Raw genomic sequence first — 25310 nt, forward strand, 5'->3', positions numbered from 1 at the left:
GGGCCCTGTTACTCATTTGTGCTGTCCAGGAAGAGCGCCGGGGTCCCACCCTGATCGCTGTGCAGTCCAACTGGGATTTCCGCCGTTTGGCAACAGGAATGCCAGTTCTGGAAGAATTCCCAGTAGTGTCAGTACATGTGGTGGATGACATCAGCTACAGTGTACTGGACTGGCAGCGCCATGGTGCACGGCGCATGATTCGACATTACCTTAACCTGGACAGCTGCCTGTCCCAGGCATTCGACATGGCCAGGTTACTGCTCTGCTTTGTGTCCTTCCTCTCACCCAAGGAGCATTGTGCTTTGAGTTCTTCTCCAGCTTCACACACTCTGCCCCCCCCAGGTACTACCATTTGCCTGTGGGGAACCTCCCTGAGGACATTTCCATCTTCAGCTCTGACCTGTTCTTTGCTCGACACCTGCACAAGCACAACCACCTGCTGTGGCTGTCACCAACAGCACGGCCCGACCTGGGAGGCAAAGAGGCCGATGACAGCCGCCTAATCATGGAGACTGAGGATCGGGGCACTGTGGAGATCAACACACCAGGCTGTTACTCCGCAGGTATGTCCAGTGTGGCTAACACAGTAGCTAGCAAGAGGCAGTGTTCTTTTTTAGCCTGTTGGGCAAGCCTAAGCCTTTATGGTGTGTGTCTTTGTCTGTGTGTGTATTTGTGTATGTGTGTACTAACAAATGTGTGAGCAGTGTGTGTGGAGCTGGACCTCCAGAGCCTTGCCGTCAACACCATCCTGCAGTCCCAGCACGTCAATGACATGGAGGGCGGCGCTAGCCTGGGTGTCAGCTTTGACGTCCTTCAGCAGGCCTCCTTAGAAGACATGATGTCAGGAAACCAGGGTTCCCCTGCAGTTGCCAGCTATGATGAGACAGCGCTCTGCTCCAGCACTTTCAGGTGAACAATCCACATAGGTATGACAGTCAGGACAGGTGGCTCAGTTTTCACATTCTTACTATAATAAGTTGGAAGGATTTAAGGAACTCCAAAGTGAAAAGGTATGGAGCTCAACATTAAAGTATGCCCTTGGATTAGAGCTGCTGCTACTTAAGATGAACTTGTTATCTTGTTTAAATACCTCCTGGTTGTCTCCCATAGGAGGAACATCAGGTACTCTGCTAGTCAATACTACCTTCACCAGGATAAGAAGTTTGTGAGAACAGAAAACCAAGTTATGAATTGTGTAATAAAGAAATAGTTGAATGTAAACTATGAAAATTGTATTTAAGGAGCTCGAGTTGTAACCAGAAGAGGTGTAGTAGAGAAAGTGTTTTGTTACAGCAGTATTATAACCAACCCCACTGTCCTCCCGTTAATCGTGTGTCACTACGTACAGGATTCTAAAGAGCATGGTGGTAGGCTGGGTGAAGGAGATTACGCAGTACCACAACGTGTATGCGGACAACCAGGTGATGCACTTCTACCGCTGGCTGTGCTCGCCTAGCTCGCTGCTGTACGATCCGGCACTGCACCGCACACTGCACACCATGATGAAGAAGGTCTTTCTGCAGTGAGTGTGCTACCTTTTCCTCTTGGCAGATGGTTTTAACAGTTTAACGAGAACATTATAACTCCAGTCCAGTTTGTGCTTTTAGTTGAATGAAGCATCAATGGGATTTGAACATAGTTGGGAAATATTTACTCTATATCAGTAATATGTCACCCTTTTGATTGGATAAGTAGTTATGAGAAATGGATGTGTGGATATGTTGAATATATTGTTTATCCTGCTTATTTGTTCTTTTCATCAGATTAGTTGCAGAGTTCAAACGTCTGGGCTCCTCTGTAATCTATGGGAACTTCAATAGGATCCTGTTGTCCACCAAGAAGCGGCGACTGGATGATGCTCTTGCCTACGTGGAATACATCACCAACAGGTCAGGTGCCATCTGATGTCAGCAGCATCATACAGCTTTGGAAACTGTTATTGCCTACATGTTCCTAGTTACTGGTTGTCATTTTTCTAGGTCTGTTGCATTAAGTTTATGGTAACATTGTAATGTATAGAGATCTTAGAAAAGTTAGACTTCCTTATGAATCACTGTACTTTTTGCTGTTTAGTGAGATGAAAAAGTAAGTACAGCCCTGATTTTAAAGATATTGTGGGTTATCAAGAGATGAAACAGAGATCAGGAGAGACATAATACAATGTCTGTGGAAGGCCCAGTGTCTTTAATGTGATTCCACTCTCAAACAAGCTGTCAGAAAAGCAGGAACAACTTAGAACACAGTTAGCAAACTGTCCACACTTAGCAAACAAGTCCATGCAGGGGAAAAAAAGGCAAGGGAAAAAAGAAAGTCATCAATCCCTGGTTTGGGAGCATCGTCCCATACCGGTTCTCCTGGTCAGAAGGTAGGTTGTGGTAGTTGTGTTGAAAACCAGCTCAGTCGTGACTCACCAGATTTGTAAGCAGTCATCTGTGCTGCTCTCTCATATGTCGTCCCTGGTGCTGCCGCTTGACATGCTTAGGTTGCGGATTTCACTGGGAGTGTCAGGGGAAGCATCAATGTAGGAGTCTTCCGTGTAGGAGTGCATCTCACCGACTGCATTCCCCAGCCTTCTCCAGTGCCCTTTATCCCTCAAGGTGATGGGAGGATTGGGTACAGATGTGTAGGAATGCCAGCTGTCCCAGGTGCTGAAGGCTTTCCCTCTCACTCCATCACAACATTAACGTGTATGTAATATGCTTAAATCATATCATTGTGTAAAACTGACTGGATTTAACAAATAACACTGGAAATTTTACCTTTGCAAATTTGTATTCAACAAAATTCAGCATAAATGCAATTTCCTGTGGTGGAAAAAGAAAGTACATCTCTAAATTCAACATTGTATGTTGCCTGCTTTGACTGGTAACTTCAAGTAAACATTTTTGAACTTTGGTCAACTCTTCAACACAAAACTGCTACAGTCATGTAATGTTTGAAGGCTTTGTATCATGCACACGTTGCTTCAAGTCCCTCTAACATTTTCCATTGATTTAAATCTCAGAAATTGACCTGGCTGCAGGAGTTTCATTTGCAATTCAGCTTTAGTTTTTTAAAACCAGACTCACATTCTGCTCCAGTACCCTTTGGTACATTGTGGAATTCATAGTTCACACAACAGTACTAAGCTGCCTGGACTTTTAAGCAGCATAACAGCCCCATGGCATTATGCTCCTGTTTGGTTTCATCCAGATAGAAGTTTGAAATGGTAAATCAGAATCCATCTTATTTATATGGGACAGATGATAGCGTAGGGGTGAGTGCTGTTGTCCTTGGGTCTGAAGGCTGTGATTTGCCTGTGTTGCCGGGTAGGCTCCGGTTCCCCGCGACCCCGTATGGAACAAGCGGTTTAGAAAGTGTGTGTGTGTGTGTGTGTGTGTGTGTGTGTGTGTGTGTGTGTGTGTGTGTGTGTGTACTACTGCTATAGTACCTTTGCTATATGTACTTCGGGGGGCACGGTGGCGCAGTGGGTTGGACCAAGTCCTGCTCTCTGGTGGGTCCTGGGGTTTGAGTCCCGCTTGGGGTGCCTTGTGACAGACTGGTGTTCCGTCCTAGGTGTGTCCCCTCCCCCTCCAGCCTTATGCCCTGTGTTGCCGGGTTAGGCTCCGGCTCCCCGCAACCCTGTATGGGATGAGCGGTTCAGATGATGGATGTGTGTGTGTGTGTGTGTACTTCTCCAAAATTTCTCCAGTAAAATTACCTAGCTGTTTAAAAGGGTGAATACCTACAATTATTTACCCGTTTATACAGCTTTCCATGGTTTCTTCGCTATTTTGGAGCTTCTGCTTTTTTCTTCAATTTTTGCTTTGCAGGTGTCTGATACAGTTTGTTTCTTAACACAATATTCCTCACAAACACTGCTAAATTCCAGTCACATGTGACCAATAATCATTTCTTTTGTTTTACATTCACAATTGTCGCTTTACTTTTTTGTTCATAGTATATTAATTACAAAAAATGTAGCACAACACAACAAACGGAATTTGCGATAAAACGATCCATGTTCCAGATACTGTATACAGCTAACTCTTCAACAACATGGTTTGAACTGCGTGTGTCCCCTTATACGTGGATTTTAATAATAAATATATTGGAAAATTTTTGGAGATTTGCGACAATTTTAAAAAACTTGCAGATGAACTGCATAGCCTGGGAATATCGAAAAAAATTAGGAAAAAGTTATGTCATCAATGCATAAAATATATGTACAGTACTGTGCAAAAGTCTTAGGCACTTAGATGTTTCACAAAAATATTTGTTTTAGATGGTTATTTAATGTCTTCTGCATTAGTGTCAATGGGAAAGAGCATATTTTAGATTTCCAAGCATTCCTTTTGCAAAAAGTTACAGTATTAGAGTAAGGGTTTTGTATGTTCTTAAAGAAAGAAAGTAAAATAGTAATAAACCACTTTCCAAATAGAGAACTTGAGGTCTTGTATGGCAAACCGATTAACTGAAACAGAAACAACTGTATAGAGGCAATAAAACTGGGCGAGGGACAACCATACTGAAAATGTGAGGTTTTGTCAGATATGGCAGTTTAACTCTCAGATCTTACACCATGGCAAGAGTGAGTATAGCAACAAGACATAAGGTGGTAATCCTCGGGTCAAGCGGTTGTTGACGATGGATGGTGACTGAACTTTGTAGGAAGTTAATTAGTTAAGTGCATTGTTCTTAATTCATTCATGTTCATCATTCTCACTATACAGCTTTTTTCCCCCAAGTGCCTGAAACTTTTACACAGTACTGTAGATACTAGTCTATTTTATCATTTACTACCATAAAATATAAACGTAATACGTATAACATCTACAGTCTTTTGTATCATATAAGACAATATTGATGTAGGTACTGACAGACAGAAGATTCATTTTGTAAACGGATGATATGTGAACTTACAGTATCGATAAATACAGTACAGTAAATGTATTTTCTGTTCTTTTTGATTTTCGTAACATTGTCTTTTCTCTAGCTTACTTTATTGTAAAAATATAGTGTATAATACATATAACATACAAAATATGTGTTAATGGACTGTTTCGGTAAGGCTTCCAGTCAACAGTAGGCTATTGGTAGTTAAGTTTTTGAGGAGTAAAAAGTTATACACGGGTTTTCAACTGCATGGGGGATCGGTGCCCCTAACCCCCGCGTTGTTCAAGGTTCCACTGTACTTTGCTTTAACAGTATAACTGACAAAATACATGCATACCGGCATATCAACCAGACTACTCTGGGGAAGTACCAACAGATTAATTGTAGAATTTGTTGAATCTGTTAAATAAGAGTCTGTGGGCAGCAAGGTGTCAGAGTGAGTAGCACTGCAACCTCTCAGCACCTGGGTTGTTTGGGCATAAGTTTGAATCTGGCTCAGTTTTTGTGACGTTTGCATGTTCTTCAGTTTCTTCCTGCAGTCCAATGACTTGCTGTCCAGGTTGATTGGTGATACTAAATTTGGTTTAGTCTGTAAAAGGGTTCGTGTGTGGCTACCCTGAGGTGGACTGCTGTCCCTTCCAGGCTGTATCGCTCTCTGCTTTGTGCCCAGTAATTCCAGGATAGGCTCCGGACCACCATGACCCTGATCAGGACAAGACATTATTGAAAATGGATAGATGGAAATAAGTCAGCTAAATTGAGCTCTTACTGTATTAAATCAGGCACTTTTTCCCAGAGTACAGTACACTGCTGTGTATCACCTAATGTATTATGGGCATGTTCCTTTAATGTAATTTTACTGAAGTTTCGCTACTCCCTACATTCTTAGCATCCACTCAAAGGAGATTTTCCACTCGTTGTCCATCTCTTTCTCACGATGCTGGGAGTTTCTGCTGTGGATGGATCTGACCAACTACGGAGGGGTGAAGGGCAAACTTCCTTCCAGCATTCTGTACCAAGAGGTACCTCTGCCTGTGCTGCTCTAACTGCTGTAGTGTCTCTGCTGTGAAGTGGTTTGTAGAATGAAATGTAAAATGCCATAATTTTTAATGTTGGATTGCTCTATGTATTGTTGATGTAATGCACCTACAATACTACTGTATTGTATTCTCAAAAAACGTGCATCGCTTTGGAGAAAAGTGTCTGCTAAATGAATAAAATGTAAATGTGAATGTAGGATGGAAAGGTGCAGAAAAAGCTTAGAGACAAGGAGGGAGCAGAAGACTACAGTGATGATGAAAATGAAGAGGAGGATGCTGAGCCAGGAGGAGAGGATGACATAGAGAGCGATGTGGAGGACCTAATTGAGAGTAACTGGAATATTATGCAGTATCTTCCCCAGACAGCCTCTTGTCAGAAGTACTTTCTGATGATCATCTCAGGTACTCTTAAACTTGAAAGGTTCCTTTTACAGGGTTGTTTTTCCCATACAGTTGTGGTGTTTAATTTGTTCTTATGTAATCTGATTGGTTCTTAGCTTACATCGCAGCTGTCTATCATAGCATGAAGGAGGAACTGCAACGCAATGCCCCTGGGGCCACACCCATTAAAAAGAGGGGGGTGAGCGAAGCCTCACAGCAAGCAATGGGAGACACCAACGCCTTGCCTGGTAAGGACTTCAGGATCGGTTGTCAGTGTTGACTATGTTTAAAATCATCACTGGAAGTAGCAACATTAAAGAGTTGGATTTATAATCAAAAGGGCCACAAACTATTTTGTTGTTGTTAATGCATGTTTAGATATGTCTTTATTATTTACATGTTTTAAAATTGCTGCAGTGGCTTATGTTTTCATACAACAGCATGTTTGCCTGCTCTGCAGTCATTCTCCTTCTATACATTCTTTGTGCACGATCTTGATAGACGAAATACAGTACAATACCACACATGTATGTAATCAATTCCATGTAGGTTATCATGGCAAAACAGCTCCAGTTCCTGATCAGTTTATTATAAGTTCAGAGTGATCATCTGCATTTTTATGTTACTGTGTTGAATGAAGATTAAACACTCATGGGAACATTTAAGAAAATCAAATTATTGTGGTTTTTTCATTATGTACAGAAACTTAATCATGCTTGTTATGAGGGAACTCTGAAGAACAAGCCATAAAGATTAATACATGTGGCACGAGTTGTCCAATGCAACGCAGGAGAGGGGACTGTCCAAATACAATGGGAACATTCAACATACACATGGCAAGATATTGTATGCCATGTGTATGTTACAATGGCTGTACACAAGGACCCAGTCCAACTGTGAACCCATAAAGAAAAAACATCCAGCATTGCCATTATACATCTCCATGACTCAAGACCAAGCAGCTTAGTTTCCTCCCCCAACCACCAGATCAACCACAGAGTGCCAACATGGATATTTCATTGAAGTTGTCAAGTGGGCACCTCCCTTCTTGGTGTTTCGTTGAATTAGGCCCATGACACCTCAGGGCGGCTCAACAGCAAAGTCTGGCATCCCAGACCCACCCCCCTCCACACATGTTAGATGCCCTTCATCCTCAACAAATGCAGCAATTCCACAAACTTAACCACCCCAATTTAATAATATCACACCTCCACACATACCATAAAATGCTGAAAATGCACCAACTACACAAACTTAAACCATCTCAGATTACTCCATTCATGCAAACAACAATAGCTGCAAATGCACCACTCCACAGACTTAAATCAACCTACTTAACAAGGCCATGCCTCCTTACATACCAACAGCTGCCTCCATAGCTAGCCACCTGCTACTGATTTTAACAACCACTGCACACCTCCCTCTGACCTGTAACTTAAGTACCCTGCTCTCAACCATAACCACTGAGTCGCCTTCTCAGCAGCCTCAGACATGTCATTCACTGCCATCCTTAACGAACGTCCTCTGATACCAAATTCCCCCAACAACAATGTGGCGGATTAAGCCACAAACCCCCCGACACCTACCTCTACTGGTCTCACATGAGCCCACCACCCATGGTCTTTTGCCTCTGCCACCAAATCTGCATTCTTTAACATTTTCAGCTCATATGCCTCCCCAATAGCATCCTCAAATGGCACTGTTAATTCTACAAAGTACACGATCTGCTCACACACTGAATATAATACTATGTCTGGACGTAATAAAGTAACCATAATAACGTGTGGCACCTGGAGCTGTTTCTCCAAATCAGCCAGCAGCTTCCAGTCTTGTGTGTTACCCCACCTACTGAGACACGTCCGCTCTTGCACAGTGTTACTTTCTCCCGCCCGCACAAATCCAGTTGTACTATTTATACTGCCAGCAGCAAAGAATTTACCAACAAATGCTTAAACACAACAATGAGCCCAAAGGAAAGGAAACAATGAACCCACTAAGAACTGTCTGTTTAATCATAACTGTAATGTAAGTGGCAGTGTCTCTTGATCTCGCAGGTATGATCACCTTTTCCCAGGAGTATGTGTCAAGTGAACTGACACAGAATGTCTTCACCATCACTCAGAAGATTCAGAAGAAGGTGACAGGCAGCAGGAGTGGCACGCTGCTGTCGGCTATGTTCCCCAGCCTGCCTGGTTCCCATCTGCCCCTCAACAACCCTGCACTGGAGTTCATCAAATATGTCTGCCAGGTACGTGGCTGGCTCGCTGGGCCTTCTCATTGATTTGTGTCTGATCAGATGTGAGGGTGTGTGTTACCACTGTAGCAACCTTTTTTACTGATTGCCATGTCTCTTTACACTCATCCAGGTATTGTCCTTGGATGCCAACATCACCAATCAGGTGAACAAGCTCAAGAGGAACCTTTTGCGTCTAGTAGATGTGGGCGAGTTCTCTGAAGAGGCCCAGTTTCATGACCCTTGCAAGTCCTTTGTCCTCCCAGAAGTCATCTGCCGCCACTGTAACTTCTGCCGGGACTTAGATCTTTGCAAGGATCCTTCTGTAGCACCGGTGAGAGCTCAAAACTGTTACTGGATTAGGGTCTGGAGCTTAGCTTGATTTTGTATATATTTAATAACATTATATATTGTGTAATTTTAGTTTTTGATTAGTACAACTGCCTGGATTCCAGAGTAATTGTATTAGTGATAACTATCAAGAAAATTGGAAAAATTGCAACTTGCATAAATAGTACTACTCAGTGTAACCAGGGTACACAAATGCAATGACTCGGGTGGCTTTGTTCAATATGCTAAGCAGGATTTTTGATATTGTACCTTCCCGCAGGATGGCTCAGTCCTCCCCCAGTGGTTCTGCTCCAACTGTCAGGCACAGTACGAGACAGAGGCCATCGAGATGACATTGGTGGAGTGTCTTCAGAAGAAGCTTATGGCGTATACTTTGCAGGACTTGGTGCGTGTGGCCCTGAATGGTGTATCAACAAAGACAGCACAGTTTCAGGGAAAAGCTGTCCTTGTGTTTCTTTTATAAGAGCAAAAGGAACTTTTTTCCCATTATTTGGGTAACAGTGGTTGGAGCTGATGCCTCTGGCCTCAGCAGTTGTAAGTTCTAATCATATCTCCTGCTATAGTACCCGTGAGAAAGCTGCTATGCCCTAAATTGCTCTGGTGAAAATTTACCCAGCTGTATAAATTAGTAAACATTTGTAGACATCTGAACATCATAAGTTGCTTTCAAAAAGAACATTAACTAAATAAGCAAATGTTTTATGGAGCATTTGTGCTGCACAATGCCATAGTGAGTAGCAGTGTTTTGTCACAGTGGCTCGATGATGTGAGAGAATGTGGGTTCAGATCCATCTATTTGTGTGGAGTTTGCATGTTTTTTCCTGTGTTTGCACGGGCTCCTTCAGGTGCTTTGATTTCCAACCACACTCCAAAGATGTGTGACAGATGAACTGGTGACTTTCAGTTGCCAATTGTTTGTGTGTATTTGTGTTTTTGTGAGAGAGCGAGAAAGTGAGTGTTACTTTGCTCTGCCATATAAAGAGGTGTATGTTTTGGTATACCACCTGTATAGTATATGTAACAGGGGTGCGCGGTGGCGCAGTGGGTTGGACCGGGTCCTGCTCTTCAGTGGGTCTGGGGTTCAAGTCCCGCTTGGGGTGCCTTGCGACGGACTGGCGTCCCATCCTGGGTGTGTCCTCTCCCCCTCCGGCCTTACGCCCTGTGTTGCCGGGTAGGCTCCGGTTCCCCGTGACCCCGTATGGGACAAGCGGTTCTGAAAATGTGTGTGTGTGTGTGTGTGTGTGTGTGTGTGTGTGTGTGTGTGTAGTATATGTAACATTGTAAATCACCTTCGACAAAGTAATCAGCTATGTACTACTTGATAATCATTTTATGCTTGACGAAAAGTGTTGAGTAATTGCATAAATATGAACATGAACCTGGATTTTTAACATGGCTTTAGGCATGTTTCATGATACCCATTTTCAGTGGGTCAGATATTTGGAATCAGGAGTGTAATTAAAGACTAGGTGACAGGAAAGTTAGCAAGCATTACTCTGAACTATAGTGTTTTCCCCTTGTTTTGTACACCAACCGTATTTTTAGGAAGGTGCTCAAAAACCTAGGCAGTTATAAATGAGCAGTGCTCCATATACATGTGAATCTAGCCCATGGATCTCATTCCCTGCCAGGTTTGTGTGAAATGCAAAGGTGTGAAGGAAGCCAACATGCCCATCTACTGCAGCTGCGCGGGAGACTTCACGCTCACGTTCTCCACCAAGGTGAGTAGAAGAATCCCAGACACCCCCCATGCCAAACTAATTTTTTTTTTTAAAAAAAAAAACGGGAGTGGTTTGTAACTACAAGTCGTATGCAAGTCAGATGTTCGTAATCCGGGGACTGTCTGTACTACTGCTACTACTACTACTACATCTAAGCAGTACAGATTCATCTTGATCCAGTTTAACTGGTATTTTCAATGTCTGTAGTAAATTCGGTTTGGGTGAACTCAAGTATTTCTCAGCTTCAAGTTTGCCAGCTTGTGATACAACTGCACACGTGCACTGGGTCTGTGTCACCTAGTTAACTAGGAAGGTGATCAGGAATCGTGAATATTCTGATAAAGTTTTATACAGCTACTCGTGTGATGAACATTGGTTCATACAGTGGAAAGAAACTACTTGCACTTAAGTATCTTTGCTACTTTGCGACACTCGTCAAATAATTGCGTGTCTACAGCGGTTCATTGGCGCGTTGGCCCAAGGTAGGACAAAGACTTTGTTCTTTCCAGTCGAACTGTCACACCCATGACCTCGCCCCAAACATCTGCACCTGCCCAAAATCAGAGCAGTGGGGTATAAAGAACCTGCACACCCTGGTTGCGGAAGAAACCCGTCTCTCCAGCGCTCTCAAGTGAACCCACGACAACCTACTCGTCCTTCGAAGTCCCTTGTTCTCCTCACTCCCTTATTCCCACTCCTGATGTCCACGGGTCCCGACACTTGCATTGTCTCCTTCACCTCGACATCAGATTCTCCCCAAGACCTACCTTTGTGCATCGACTGGCCCACACCTGTCCCTGACCACAAATCTCACCTGCTTCCTTGTCTATCGACAATAAATATCCCGTGATTAGGTACACACACACACACACACACACACACACACACACACACCCCCCCCCCCCAGTCTCCTGCGCGCTCAGTATGACACGGACCACGTTGCTGTTAACAGTATCTCGTGTGTGTTACTGTATTTGGCTTTAATTAAAAAAAAATCAAAGCCAAATACAGAAACACATGAAAATGATCACGACTGAAACTAAAGTGGAAATAATAATAATAAAAAGTCATCGGCAAACACTGGAAAAGTGAACATTAAAGTTTCTTCAATGTTTTTATACCTACACGCACACATTCTCTCTCTCTCTCTCTCTCTCTCTCTCTCTCTCTCTCTCTCTCTCTCTCCATTATAAATACTGTAGTTACATTATTATTATTACTTTACATCATTGTATTATTGTATTGTTATATGAAATATGTTTTAGTGTATATGGAAGTGTTTCTCCGATGTTTTTCACGCTTAGAAAAGTACACAATATGAGCAAAGAAACAGACAAGGAAACTACAGAATGTAAATGTATAAAATAGATCTATATAATATACTGTGTGTGTGTGTGTGTGTGTGTGTGTATATATATATATATATATATATATATATATAAATAATGTATGAAGCTTAAAGTATTTATTGATTTGTTTAAATATATCAAATATAAACAAATCAATAAATACGCTTTTCAAAGGTTCTTGTTATGTCAGGTGCAGATGGATTCTGGTTTCTGTTGCTCACATCACACACTGCTCTCTTGCTTCCAAATGTGTAAGAGATTCTTTTTGCATGTTTTAAAAGATATTTTCACCATTATTAACTTGGCTGCGAGAAGCAGTTCAATCTGGAATCTTTTATGGCATTCAGGACTTGTGTTGTTATTCCGAGTAGTCTTACAGTAGGTGTTATTATTATGGTAAATGAAAGCCTTATGGAAGATAAATACAAATAAATGAAAGTGTGTGATTCTTCTCTGGACCTTTGCGTTTAAGCCTGCTTTTCTTGTCTCAGAGCTTCTGGGAACAAATCGGAGTGTTCCAGAACATCGCAGCCCACTACAGTATGCACTTCCTGCAGGAGACCATCGACTGGCTGCTCCACATAAGTCCAGAGCTGACCAAAAAGATGTAGACACAAGTGTCCTCCTGACTTCCTGCCAAAGAGGCATGTGGATTCTTATAGCAAGGAGCTTTTACTGTTCTGGTGAGAAATTGAACGTCCCAACATAACTGAAGGCTGTTGATGATTGCAGTGGGTTCCTTCTTGCTGGCCATCCTTCAAGTGTGGAGGATCTGTGAACATTTTTTCTTTAAAACTCAGATATAAGAACAGCGATACACTTTTTTTCAGCATCAGAAAAGAACTTTGGTGCTTTGTAAATACACAACTGGAAAAGCTTGCATTTTGGGGCAAGATGGTCAGGGTTTAAAAAATTGGGATATGGATGTGTTTGCAACAAAGTTACAATGAATGATGTTTTGTCTGTCTTTGTACTGAAATTAATAAATATATTTGCACATGAAGATGCTGAGTTGTCTTACCTGTGGCTGATTTCTTTATAAAGTACAATTTGCTTTTTGGCTATTGTTTTCTTAGCTTCACTGTTTTCAGAACTACTTTTGGCTATTTGTTTTTGTAATAGTAACTAGTGTTTAATAAGCTTTTTGTTGTCAAAGTCTGCAGATATGTTAATCTGAGTGGATAAATCATAATGTTATCGTAACAGTTGACCACAGAATATCTTCATGCATCAGATTTGATCTTACCTATTCATAGGAGGGGGCGCGGTGGTGCAGTAGGCTTGGCCTGGTCCCGCTGTGTGGCAGGTCTGGGGTTTGAGTCCTGCTTGGAGTGCCTTGCGGCGGACTGGCGTCCCGTCCGGGGTGTGTCCCTTCCCCCCTCAGCCTTGCGCCTTACGTTGCCGGGTTAGGCTCCGGTTTGCTGCGACCCCACTTGGGACAAGCGGTTTCAAACTGTGTGTGTATTCATAGGAGATGTGTTATTAGGTTTGCTTGCCTGCTCTCTCTCCCCACTAATCTCATTTATTTCTGGGATCTCAGTCAGTCTGCTCTGAATTAGATTTCTTAAAACCAAATTTAATTTGTCTTGATCACATTAGGAAGCTCCCCTTAAGTAATGGAATTATGTCAAATTTGTATAAGACAAATTTCTTGTCATTTCCACTACTTAATCCTTGTTATGCAGTTATGGCAGCTTGGCTGTGTAAAATACCAGTTAGATACAATGAGGAGCAGTGACTTTTTAGATTTTTGTTTAATTGTGGAAAAATATTTCCACAAATACATTATTTTGACCCAATCTATTTGGTGCCAATGTATCTTGATATATGTTTGACAGGCCTGAAGCTGGGTGGTTTTTTTGTTTTACAGTTACGCTGCCCAAGTATAACAGCTTCTTGGCAATAACACATCACAGCAGAACAGACAAATCCAATAGACCGCAGACCAAAAGACATTTTCCGAATCGATGTGTGGCTGGCAGTCACTTGGTTAAGAAAATACTTTCACTCCCACTTCCCTGAAATCTTTTTAAGAGCAGTCCTTTTAGCGTGAAACATCCTTATTAGATTATCTTGAGCCAAACGATTTCTTGGACACCTTTCTATGTCCATATAGCTCTGGCAGGGAGTGTTATCAAAACAGGAAAAAAAAAGCCTTCAAAGCTGTTATGGTTGTCTGTTTTATTACAGTATATTGGTGCTTTTTTTTTTCTTTTACATATTTCTGCATGTTTTACACTTTAAGTTCAACGAACTCTGTTGTGTTCCCTTTCAAAGGAGCAAAGTTACAATATGTAACTGTTGTGATTAACTTTTACCATCTTTTCCAAACAACGTTTAATGACTGTCAGTGTTCAATCTGATGTGCATTACTGTACCTTGTTATAGCTAAGTGACAAAGGTGAGGGGAAGGTTGTTTCTAGAGGTTACATTCATCAGGAAATACACTACACTGTACCTTCATTCAAAAATGTATTTATGAAAATGTGAATTTTTAAAGTTCTTTATCTTCTGGTTCATACCTTTATTTTCTTCTGAATTGAAGATGTAGGTAATGATACATTACTACACTTCTCATTCTGTGAACTTGTAACTGAAGTCTATAAATATCACTGGTACCAGAAGTCTAAGCATCATGTGAGGTACAGAATGTTTATATCAGATTCAAAGTAAACTTCTTATTGTTAATGACCATATGAATCCCTTAGCATGAAAAGCTGTCTGAAGTTTTCTCTCCATGCCTCTAGAGTTCTTGACAATTACTGTTATAAAATAATTTAAATTAATTAATCACTAGAAATTAACACTAACTATTGTACCATCAAAATATTTAACATTTCCTAAAATCCCATGGAAACAGAATTGGCTTGTGCAGTAAAACAAATCATTTCCTATTTTTAATGTAAAATACAACTTGTGTCTCTGCTCTTCACCACAGATATATATTCAAATAGGCTTTCATAGCTCATCAGAAATTTTCAGAACCGTTTCAAAGCCATATTCATATATCCTGAAAAGTATGATCAGTTTCCAGCCAAACCCTCTACAGAACATCCTGTGGAAACCAATATTTATAAGGGAGTAACAGTGTCTTTTGAAAATGTCTACACAAAACCACAAAAATGAAACTATAACATAATAGGTATAGATAGTCTCTGGCTGCAAACACGTGCTTTTTAACTTGTTTTAAAATGTATGTGTGTATGTTTTTTATAATCACTATCACCCACATGGTCACATTGGTATTTATTTTAATTGTCTCATAGAATTTTTGGGCGTGACTTATTCTACAAGTATTTTTTTCTTACAAGCCATCCTGTCAACTTTTGACAACCGTACAAACAGTGCCTTGCAAAAGTATTCAGACCCTTGACAAAATCATGCATTTTACTGAATAACAGAACAGCTTTAATATTGCTTTCCATTTGTTATTTGAACTCAGAACACCACTACTCAAGTGAATTATTTTAATGTATTGAGTTTTGCGTTGCCCTTCTTTTTTGTTTTCAATAAAAACTGCCCACATTCCACCTCTAAGTTACTTGAGAGAGCTTGAACAGCAAGGATGGGCAAAAATTGCACCAAGCTGGTGTAAAGGACTGGTACACACCTACCTAAAAAAGACTTGAAGCTGTAATTGCTGCCAAAGGTGCCTGCACAAACTATTGGCTTCATGGGTTTGCATATTTATGTAAATGGAATATTTGTTTAAAAAAATGTGATGCAAAATTAATGTTCACAATTCATTTTGAGCAGTAGTGTCCTGAATTCAAATATTGCATGGAAAGAGATATTAAAACATCATTTTGTTATTCAGGAAAATATTGTGTATAATTTTGTCAAGGGTCTAAATACTAACCATAAGGCACTATATGAGAGAGATGTTTCATGTTTCTTATAAATGGAACTGTACACATTTAAGTGTAAATATATATATTTAAATACAGGCATAAGTATATTAAAATGTTGGTATGTGCAGTGAAGTAGGATGATTTTACCTTTAATGTAAATCTTTAAACGTATTCAGTTTGACGTCTTCATTTGCTCAGGTACCTGAAGAATCTTTTTTTTTTTTTTTTTTTTTATTTTATACTCTTCAGTTTTCCCTATATACATAACTGATATTGCTGAAGAAATTTTTAATTTGTCTAAAAATTAATATCTGGAAAAATGTATTTGATGTCAATTCAAATGTTTTCTGCTTCTTTTATTTAACCTTTTCTGATGTTTTTTTTATGATTATACTGAGACCAGACATTTTTAGTCAGCTGATGCAGTTTTAACATTCACTAATTCTACCATTCTTGTCAATTCTTATTAATATAGTACATTTAATTCCTTCCATTTGAGTATTACATGAAGTCTCAGCTTTACTAATGGTGATATTTCTCTAAAATGGATGCACTAAGAGAAGACTCCTGTGAAATGTAAGCTTTACATTAGTCTCACTTTCTCATTTAGTCCTCTATCAGAGCTGTCCTTGGCTAAGAAGACACTGCGTTCCCTCCGAGTACTGTCACCCACACCTCCATGATCTGGGGTGGGTGTCATAGTGCCACACCCTCTGAAAGGTCTGAGTGGATTGAGCCATAGCTTGTGAGAGTGATATCAGTCAATGTGACAGGAGGAGATTCTTCAGAGACCTGCAGAAATAGCACCAGGGTAATGCATCAGTACTTTGGTCACATGGTACCAACACAGTATTAACACTAGTCCAAGAGATCTATAGTAAAATAAGACTGTACAAGGATTCTACTCTTGTGGTAGATAAAGTGAGTAAAACATATTGTTATTGTAAATTAACATTGTTAATGCTCCCTAATTAGAGGAAAATTTGTACAAAATTAGCATTTTAACTCAAACAGATTCGTGCTACAAATTGAGTCAATAAGATACGGCAAAAATATTCTCACCTCATCAAATTTTTTTTCACTGTAGACCTCATTCTTGTCAATAAAAGTGAGCAAGATCCAATCGCAAATGAGAGAACACTGACAGGAAAAATGGAATAAAAGGACAGATTCTTAATAGTGTTGCAAAGAATGCACTCACTTCATAATGTGCTTTAGATAATGGCTTTTTCAGAACTTACAATTCCAACAGATGTCATTGCAGTCACCATGTTGATGATAGTTGGGATGATGCTAAATTTTCCAGCCTTTAAAGAATCAGTTATTGTGCATTTTGGTTATGTCGTAATACATTTACAAAAAAATAATTGCTTTGTAGATACTAGAATTTTTCCACAGAACACTGAAGACTGATTAGCTTACATGCCCATGGACGATGACATCCAGACGAATTCCATAGGCTTTGATGAGCGTGCGAAACTCTTTGTCATTTCTACTGTAATACTTAGCAAACCTGGGGGAAGAGAGTTAGGAAAAAAAGCTCATACACTGAGAAGAATGCCTCCATCTTTCCACCAGAATGCTGCACCTATAGTGCCACCATGATTGTACAATTGGTCCCACAGTGGAGAAGACTCTGCAGCCTCAAGTTGACCTGCACTGCACGCCAAGTGCCACAAGGTTACAGAAGGCCCACTAACCTGTAGTTGTATCCTGAGCTGGGTAGATTTTTCCGGACATCCAGCCGTCGGAAAGAATATGTGGGGATGCATTTGGATGGATCCATATCAAAGTCACAGTTCCAGTTAATGAAGACCCCAATCACTCCTCCCTGACAAGGCCACAAATTGCATGCTTTTAATATTTCTCTCCAAATGATCTCAGCTTTTCATCAGCACAACAAGATATGTGGCAGTAAATGGAATACAGGACAAATTACCACGAACCTTAAAGTCTGTTTTTAGTAATTTCCCATTGCAGATTAAATCACATATTTGATTACATTATGAAGTAGCTATATATTGTTTGAGGAGCATCAGAAACAACTCGGAATTTTAATTTGGAACCTCATATCTCTGTTCTATCAGAATTTGTTGAGGTGTTCAGTCTTCTTTTTTACAAGTCTTGGCTGCAGGATTGGTGGCATAGCGCACTAGAAGGAGGACTCACCGTTTGGCACAGTTCACTAAAATTCTCCCTGGCCTGCTCTGCAATGTAGCCCAGCCGGAAGATGGGGCAATAGGGGTCCGTCTCCTCATTGTATGTACAGCGGCTCAGATATTTGCCTCTCTTTGGCTTGATGTTCCCTCTGGCTCAGATTAATAAAAAACACAAATTGTTAATTAGGTACAGCTTTTAATGAGGTACAGCTGGTACTGTAGTGGTTAGAGCTGCTGCATTTGGATGCAAATGTTGCCAGTTTAAAACCCACCTCTGACCGTAGTACCCTTGAGCAAGGTATTTACCCTAAATTGCTCCAATAAAGTTACCCAGTTCTGTAAATGGGTAAATAACTGTAAGTAGCAATTTTTACAGCTGGGTAGTTCAGGGTAAGCACCCTGCTCAATGGTACAAGAACAGCAGGTAGGGGTTCAAACCTTGGTCACTATGCCATATGCTGCCCACACCCAAGTCGCAGCATGGATTGTAATAATCTATAAAAATGTCATTCCTTGCATTTAACTTACAAACTTTTTTGTTTGCCAAATGAACAAGACTGGCAATCCAACAAGTCTTCCTGTATTCTTGACATCGTACTATCGATTAACCTTCAGATATTCAATGTACACAGGACAAGATGTTATACCCTCTGAATGTATTACAATGGCAGTGCACAAGGATCCATTCAACCAACTTCACCATGAAGCCACAGACAAAAAACATCTGGCATTGCCATTATACATTTCCGTGACTCCCCCAGTCACCACATTCTTACCTGAGAACTTTAAACTTTGGGAAGTGAATAGTGTTCTTGATGTATACAGTGAAATTTATGGCTTCTTCTAATGCCGGCTCTCTGAGGAAAAATTGTGTAGTCTTCAGTCAACACTGTCATGAGAATTAATTACCATAATTCCGTACAATGTACACTCAACTCTTAGATCCTCAGAGAAGATCTCAAGGAAATGATGACAGCAATGGGTGACAACACAAACATCAGCTGAACAGCAACTGTGTGTACGAGCTTTCCAAAAAAAAAAAAAAAAACCTAAAACTGACCTGACAGCTGCAAATTCCTCAATTGGACACCAAGTTCTGATTTCACAGGTCTTGAAGGTGTAGTTGTAATATGGTATACAGCGCCCTGTTCTTTGACCTGCCGACATAATATCTGTGTAACTTCTTAAAAATGAACAAATTCCCTTATATTTACTGCTTCTATTACATGTGTTTTTTATCAGTTTTTGAAAATATACAATATTTGCATTAACAATTTACTTGTTATTCAGTGAAGGTGGCTGATTTTTTTTTTTTGTTAATAAGATCCCATACCATGGCCTTCAAAGCTGACCTCTATTCCTGTGCAGTCCAAATCTGATGTGCAGTTGGCGTGAGGGACAGAGTAATGCTGAACAAAACAGAAGTTGCATTGTTACCGTAGCAGAAAGCAGTTAGAATGATGAGATGTTCCTCACACTGGCATATACTGTGTGGTCACTACATTCTGGCACTGAAATGCACAGGAATGCAGACCCACCTTCCTCGCTATAGTGTTGAAAATCCAACTGTGTTCAGGTGGTCCTTCAGTTACGACATATTTGACTTACGACCACCCAGACTCACAATGGTCATCCCATCAACCTTATATTATTTTTCAGTCCTAGCCATAATGTTTAAGAATGACTACTAGTCCCCTTCCCCCTCCGGCCTTACGCCCTGTGTTGCCGGGTAGGCTCCGGTTCCCCGTGACCGGTTCCCCGTAAGGGACAAGCGGTTCTGAAAATGTGTGTGTGTGTGATCAGAAACCTATCCTAGTATCACAGGGGGTGAGGGAAGGTATCTATTGTTGGGACATGAATTTATTGTGTGTGTGTGTGCTTCATACTATATGATAACAGATGGCCGTGCTGCCACAAGGCACCATATTTGCTATTCTCTGGGTCTCAGTCAGTGTTTTAGTGTCTAGCAGTGGCTCTGTTTTGTTCAACAAACTTTTTGTTTGTGATTCCCTTGAAGTATCTTTTGTTTAAAATGTCCAGCAAGTGCAAAAATGAGTATTCATTATCCATACAGCATTCAAAAAGAACTACCGGTACTGTATTTCAGGATTACTACACTATATTCTGTTAGTGTTAACATGAATAATGTGTGAAATTCTTGAAACATAACAAAGCACTATAATACAATGTATTCATGTTAATTGTTTATATATCTAAGGCCGGAGGGGCCGGGTAGGCTCCGGTTCCCCGTGACCCCGTATGGGACAAGCGGTTCTGAAAATGTGTGTGTGTGTGTGTGTTTATATATCCTTATGGTTGGGGTGGCACAGCAAATAGCACTGCTATCTCACAGTGCCTGGTTGGAGCGAAAGGATGTGGGTTCAGTCCCTCCTCAGTTTGTGTAGGGTTTGCATGTTTTCTCTGTGTCTGTGTGGGTTTCCTCCCGCACTCCAAAGACATGCTGTTCAGGTTCACTCATAGTGTGTGAGTGACAGAGAGAGTATGTTCCACTGATGTATGGATGAGTGACTCATTGTAAGTAGTGTATCTAGCAGTGTAATTCAACTTGGTGAATGAGGTGTGTGGGCTGAAAACACTACATAGTATCCATTGGAAGTCGCTTTGGAGAAAAGTGTCTGCTAAATAAATAAATGTAAATGGCTTGTGTAGCAGTATACAGGGATTTAACAGGGTTGTTGAAATGGAACCTTGTGTTAAATTGAGAACCACCTGTTCTGGAATGCACATAAAGTACAATTCCCTCACCTCGGCACATACACCCTGCCTCTGGTTATATGTCACCTCTCTGCGCAGTATTGTGCTGATGACATCGCCACCCTGGAAATGGAAAAATACAAACAATGAGATTAAAAAAACCACCTGTTGAGAACTAGAGCATTTCTCTTATTTCACTGGTCTGGGAGTGACAGTTTACTTGCATCTCTGCATCTCCTAGCACATTGATGCCATAACCCAGTCCTGCAGATACATCCAGCATAACATCTACAGGACTCACCCTTATCTCACCACAAATTTGACACAGCTTCTGGTCCAGGCCTTGGTGATAACCCAACTGGACTACTGCACTTCTCTTCTCTCTTACCTTCCATCCTCCTCCATCAAACCAGTGTGGTGCAGAACACTGCTGCACGAGTTGTTTGACCTACCAAAGCATTCCCATGTATCCCCCTTCCTTGTCTCTCTCCAATGGCTTTGTGTTGCTGCCTGCATCAAGTTCTGGTTATAGCCTACAAAGCATCAACAGATCTGCTCCACAGTACCTACAAGACTGATTGTTTGCTCTCCAACTAGACTGTTACGCTCTTCCACCTCTGCCTGGTTGGTGATCCCAAGCACAAGAGGTCCAAAATCAAAGACTTATATGTCCTTGGTCCTGCTTCCAATAGGGTGGAATGAGCTCAGAACTGCTGAATCCCTCTCAACATTAAAGAAGGTTCTAAAAACTATAAATGTAAATTTATAAATATAAATTTATAACAGTATGCGTTTGTTGTAGTTGTACTGCACCTATCCTTTCATAGCCCTTGAACCTCACCTTTCAGTTAAATTAAAGACAATGAGGATTCTCAGTAGCAGCCCAACTATATCAAATCTCTTTCAGATTCACTTCTGTCTAGATCTCTGTGTGCTTCAAAAATAATGTCTACATCTACAGTGCTGCTTGAAAGTATGTGAACCCTATAGAGATAGCCATTATTCTTGAGTAGAATATTAATATAAACTTATAAAATCTAAATCTTGATACTTTCAAGCAACACTGTACATTTCTACATTTGTTGGTGAAATGCACTTTTGTTTTCTCAGAGTTGTACGTTGCTTTGGAGAAGAGTATCCAGTAAATACATGTAAATTTATAACAGTATGCGTTTGTTGTAGACACCTTTGTACTGCACCTATCCTTTCATAGCCCTTGAACCTCACCTTTCAGTTAAATTAAAGACAATGAGGATTCGCAGCAGCAGCCCAACTATATCAAATCAAATAATTAAATAAATTACATTATTTGCCTTTCCTCATGGTGATCTTTTGTTTGTATAACTCTGGATGCAAAGGGAAGCCAAAATATTTATTAATTTTTTAAAATTTTGGTTGAATATTAAAGCTGTTATCTTCTCTTTGTGGGGGCACAGTGGCGCAGTGGGTTGGACTGGGTCCTGCTCTCTGGTGAGTCTGGGGTTCAAGTCCTGCTTGGGGTGCCTTGCAACGGACTGGCGTCCCGTCCTGGGTGTGTCCCCTCCCCCTCCAGCCTTACGCCCTGTGTTGCTGGCTTAGGCTCTGGCTCCCCACAACCCCATATGGGACAAGCGGTTCAGCTGATGTGTGATGTCTTCTCTTTGTAGACAATAATTCTCTCAATTTTAACTATTTTTCATATAGAGGATAAGTTCCCTTCCAGCCTGTTTCTCACCTCTGTGGGTCTGACGTACTCCACCATGTCCTGCATTGTGTCACCCAGCAATGCCGTCCCTTTCATTCTGGTGTAGACAGAGCTCTCTGGCCGTGTTTCGCTCTCCTGGTAGGCCTTCTGACTGATGAAGACATACCTGCAAATAGGAAAGTACACAACGTGATACAAAGCACATCCTCTTATTGGAACTTTCTCACTGTCACATTATACCCTTTTGGTTGGCACAGAACAAAAATACAACTTATCAGTATCACACACACACACGCACGCACGCACGCACACACACATTTTCGGAACCACTTGTCCCATACGGGGTCACAGAGCCTAACCCGGTAACACAAGGCGTAAGGCCGGAGAGGGAGGGGACACACCCAGGATGGGACGCCAGTCCATCACAAGGCACCCCAAGCGGGACTCGAACTCCAGACCCACCGGAGAGGAGGACCAGGTCCAACCCACTGCGCCACCGCGCCCCTCCTTATCAGTATCAAACTGTAAATATTCTAGTAATATTTTAAATCAGATCCAAAAGAACTGTTCTCAAAAAAAGACACCAATTTAAATCATATGTATTTTAATGCAACATGCCTTATCATTATAATCTAGTCCCCAGAGGGAAATTATATTTCCTTCGATAGACATTTAAGCATGAACATTCAGTAAATTCTTACAGAGGTATAACTAACATACCATTCATTGTTGAGTCAAAGTGGGTATAGACTATTGTCATTTTGAAATCCTTTTAAATCTTTTCATGTTATTCTGCAATATAAAACACAATACCTTCTCTGACCTGCGGAAGAAACATTAGGAAAAGAAAACTCCTTGAAATGGACTTATGGGTTTCAAATTTCAAATTACACTGTAATGTCTGTAATGGTGAGTAGCACAGGACTGTACTCATCTATCACTTTAGTGAAAGTATTACCAGCATCACTACAAATGATCTTCACAGCATTTGAAAACAAATCTGTGTCTAGTTGGTCCTTTCTAAATGGAAAGGTGCAATTTAGAATAAAAAAAATAGTTTGACGTCACTTTTTTTTAAATTAAACACTATGCGTCTAGTAACATAAAGAAATTGTAAGGGCTGAATTGACAGCATTGTTTCTCACACAGGCAGAAGAAATGAAAAAGCAGCTTTTGACAAAAATTTCTGCAATTGCAAAAGCAATATTAATCAGCATACAGCAACAGTGGTGCAGATTGCTGACATTCACAATTATAATTTTTTTTATATAAACATGCCTACATGAACATTTTAAATCAGATGGACAAAGAATGAAATTGCACCAGCGCTCACCATATGAAATAAGTGGTCACAAGCAAGTACACGCTTCTGTAGATTATCCCAAGCGTTCTGTTTTTAACCACCATAACCTTTGGTGTCTCATAGTCCCAGAAGCCTAGAAAAAATGTCTTGACAAACTCCCGTAACCCCATGTCTGTGATCTACCGCCTCAAAAATTTTGCTACCTTCTCTCAGGAGAGATGAGTTGCATGAGCTGAGTGCTGACGTTCCAGACCTGCTCTCCTCGTGTCAGTGACCAGCATCATTTGGTGATAACAACCTCTTGTCTTTTGCTCTGGACAATCCCCTGTCCAGATTTGCATAGTAGTAGACCTCCTCCTGATATGTCATGATGACCTCACATTCCCTACCCTGATACATTGTGTGACCAACTCATATTACAGTTTATATATGACACATATTTCACAGATTTTTGCGGTAATTCTATTAACTGATTTCTAAATTTCACTTTATTTAGGACAAAACCTATGAGTGCATTACTTTCAAACCCAGAGGTTACTATATGGGTGCCTATAAAAAGCACCCAACGCTTGAATCTTTTCATGGTCTGTTATTTTACAGCACTAAATTACAATGAATTTAATTAGGCTTTTTGACAGTGGTCAGCATTAAAAAATACTCTAATATGTACAACTGTGAATGTCAGTATTTCCACCGAGTTAGAGCTAGTGATTACTTTTTGAATTCAGTAATTTCAAGGACTAGAATTTTAATGTCATTTTAAGTTAATAGAAAATAGTTAAAGTGTTATATTGCAGTTGACTGTCTTTCCAGTCTTGTACTTTTCTTTACGTTCTGGGCTAGGCTCTGGACTACCAGGACCCTGTAGGCTGCATGTCAACTGGTTATTCATTTAGTCCAAAACAACTTAAAATTTTTTACCAATTTATAAAGCTGGGCAATTTCATTGGAGCAATTTAGGGTAAGTACCTTGCTCAAGGGTACTACAGCAAGAATTGGGTTTGAACTTTATACCTTGGGTCCAAACGCATACCAAAACACATCAGCTAATTGATAATTGATGGATGAAAACATTTATTATGGCTTTTATCTGAGGTTTTTCCATAACATCTGAATTATTAGAATCATCTACATGATTATAGCTTTACTGAGTGGAACTTAGTGGTAACAATGACATCGGAGTTATGCACAAATCGAGTCACAGACCCAATCACCCAAATAAGACCCGAGTCACAGTCCCAGTTGAGAGTGCACCCTAGGCCTAGTGCAACTCCAACCCAATTAATAGTAACATACGGGATAGGCTCCGCTTCACCGCAACCGTGCGTGCTCAGGACAAGGGGTTACAGAAATTGCATGAAGAATGAATTATCATATTACATTTAATAATGGAGTGTCTGTGGACATCTAAATAAGTAATTATATCGACAAATCCACATATGAGATAACCTCTGGCAGGCGATTTAGTGTATGTGATCATATGCAACTGCAAATACAATTGTTTTGTTAACAGAAATACTGTATTACAGACATTTAAAATACTGTCCATTTTCAGTCAGGCATCCAAAAGCAGTCATAACTGGGGGCCGTCATTATTTGCAATCAGGCGCGTGTGCGGGCAGCCTTTGACCCTCTGGGTCCTTGAGCT

General features: G+C 40.7%; 2 protein-coding genes across 2 annotated transcripts in view; one reads left to right on the forward strand and one right to left on the reverse strand.

The window, feature by feature from the left end:
- Positions 1-12941, forward strand: part of pole (polymerase (DNA directed), epsilon) — a 32094-nt gene extending 19153 nt beyond the window's left edge. The window contains exons 37-49 of the mRNA XM_029246397.1: positions 30-253; positions 343-563; positions 705-909; positions 1349-1522; positions 1764-1889; positions 5765-5897; positions 6113-6317; positions 6413-6544; positions 8351-8544; positions 8663-8863; positions 9140-9265; positions 10512-10601; positions 12442-12941. Of these exons, the coding sequence (XP_029102230.1) occupies positions 30-253; positions 343-563; positions 705-909; positions 1349-1522; positions 1764-1889; positions 5765-5897; positions 6113-6317; positions 6413-6544; positions 8351-8544; positions 8663-8863; positions 9140-9265; positions 10512-10601; positions 12442-12561 (2151 nt within the window). The 3' untranslated portion in view covers positions 12562-12941. The remainder of the gene's footprint in view (positions 1-29; positions 254-342; positions 564-704; positions 910-1348; positions 1523-1763; positions 1890-5764; positions 5898-6112; positions 6318-6412; positions 6545-8350; positions 8545-8662; positions 8864-9139; positions 9266-10511; positions 10602-12441) is intronic.
- Positions 12942-16497: 3556 nt separating this feature from the next.
- p2rx2 (purinergic receptor P2X, ligand-gated ion channel, 2) lies at positions 16498-23832 on the reverse strand. The gene is made up of 12 exons (XM_018749001.1): positions 23693-23832; positions 22390-22525; positions 20727-20798; positions 19294-19369; positions 19021-19117; positions 18737-18817; positions 17971-18109; positions 17502-17632; positions 17224-17314; positions 17043-17108; positions 16864-16941; positions 16498-16593 (listed from the first exon to the last, which is right to left on the reverse strand). The coding sequence occupies exons 1-12, from the start codon at positions 23830-23832 to the stop codon at positions 16498-16500; spliced, it is 1203 nt and encodes a 400-aa protein (XP_018604517.1).
- Positions 23833-25310: the final 1478 nt, after the last annotated feature.

Source organism: Scleropages formosus, chromosome 19, assembly GCF_900964775.1.
Source record: "Scleropages formosus chromosome 19, fSclFor1.1, whole genome shotgun sequence".
In the NCBI taxonomy this organism is placed as follows: Eukaryota; Metazoa; Chordata; class Actinopteri; order Osteoglossiformes; family Osteoglossidae; genus Scleropages; species Scleropages formosus.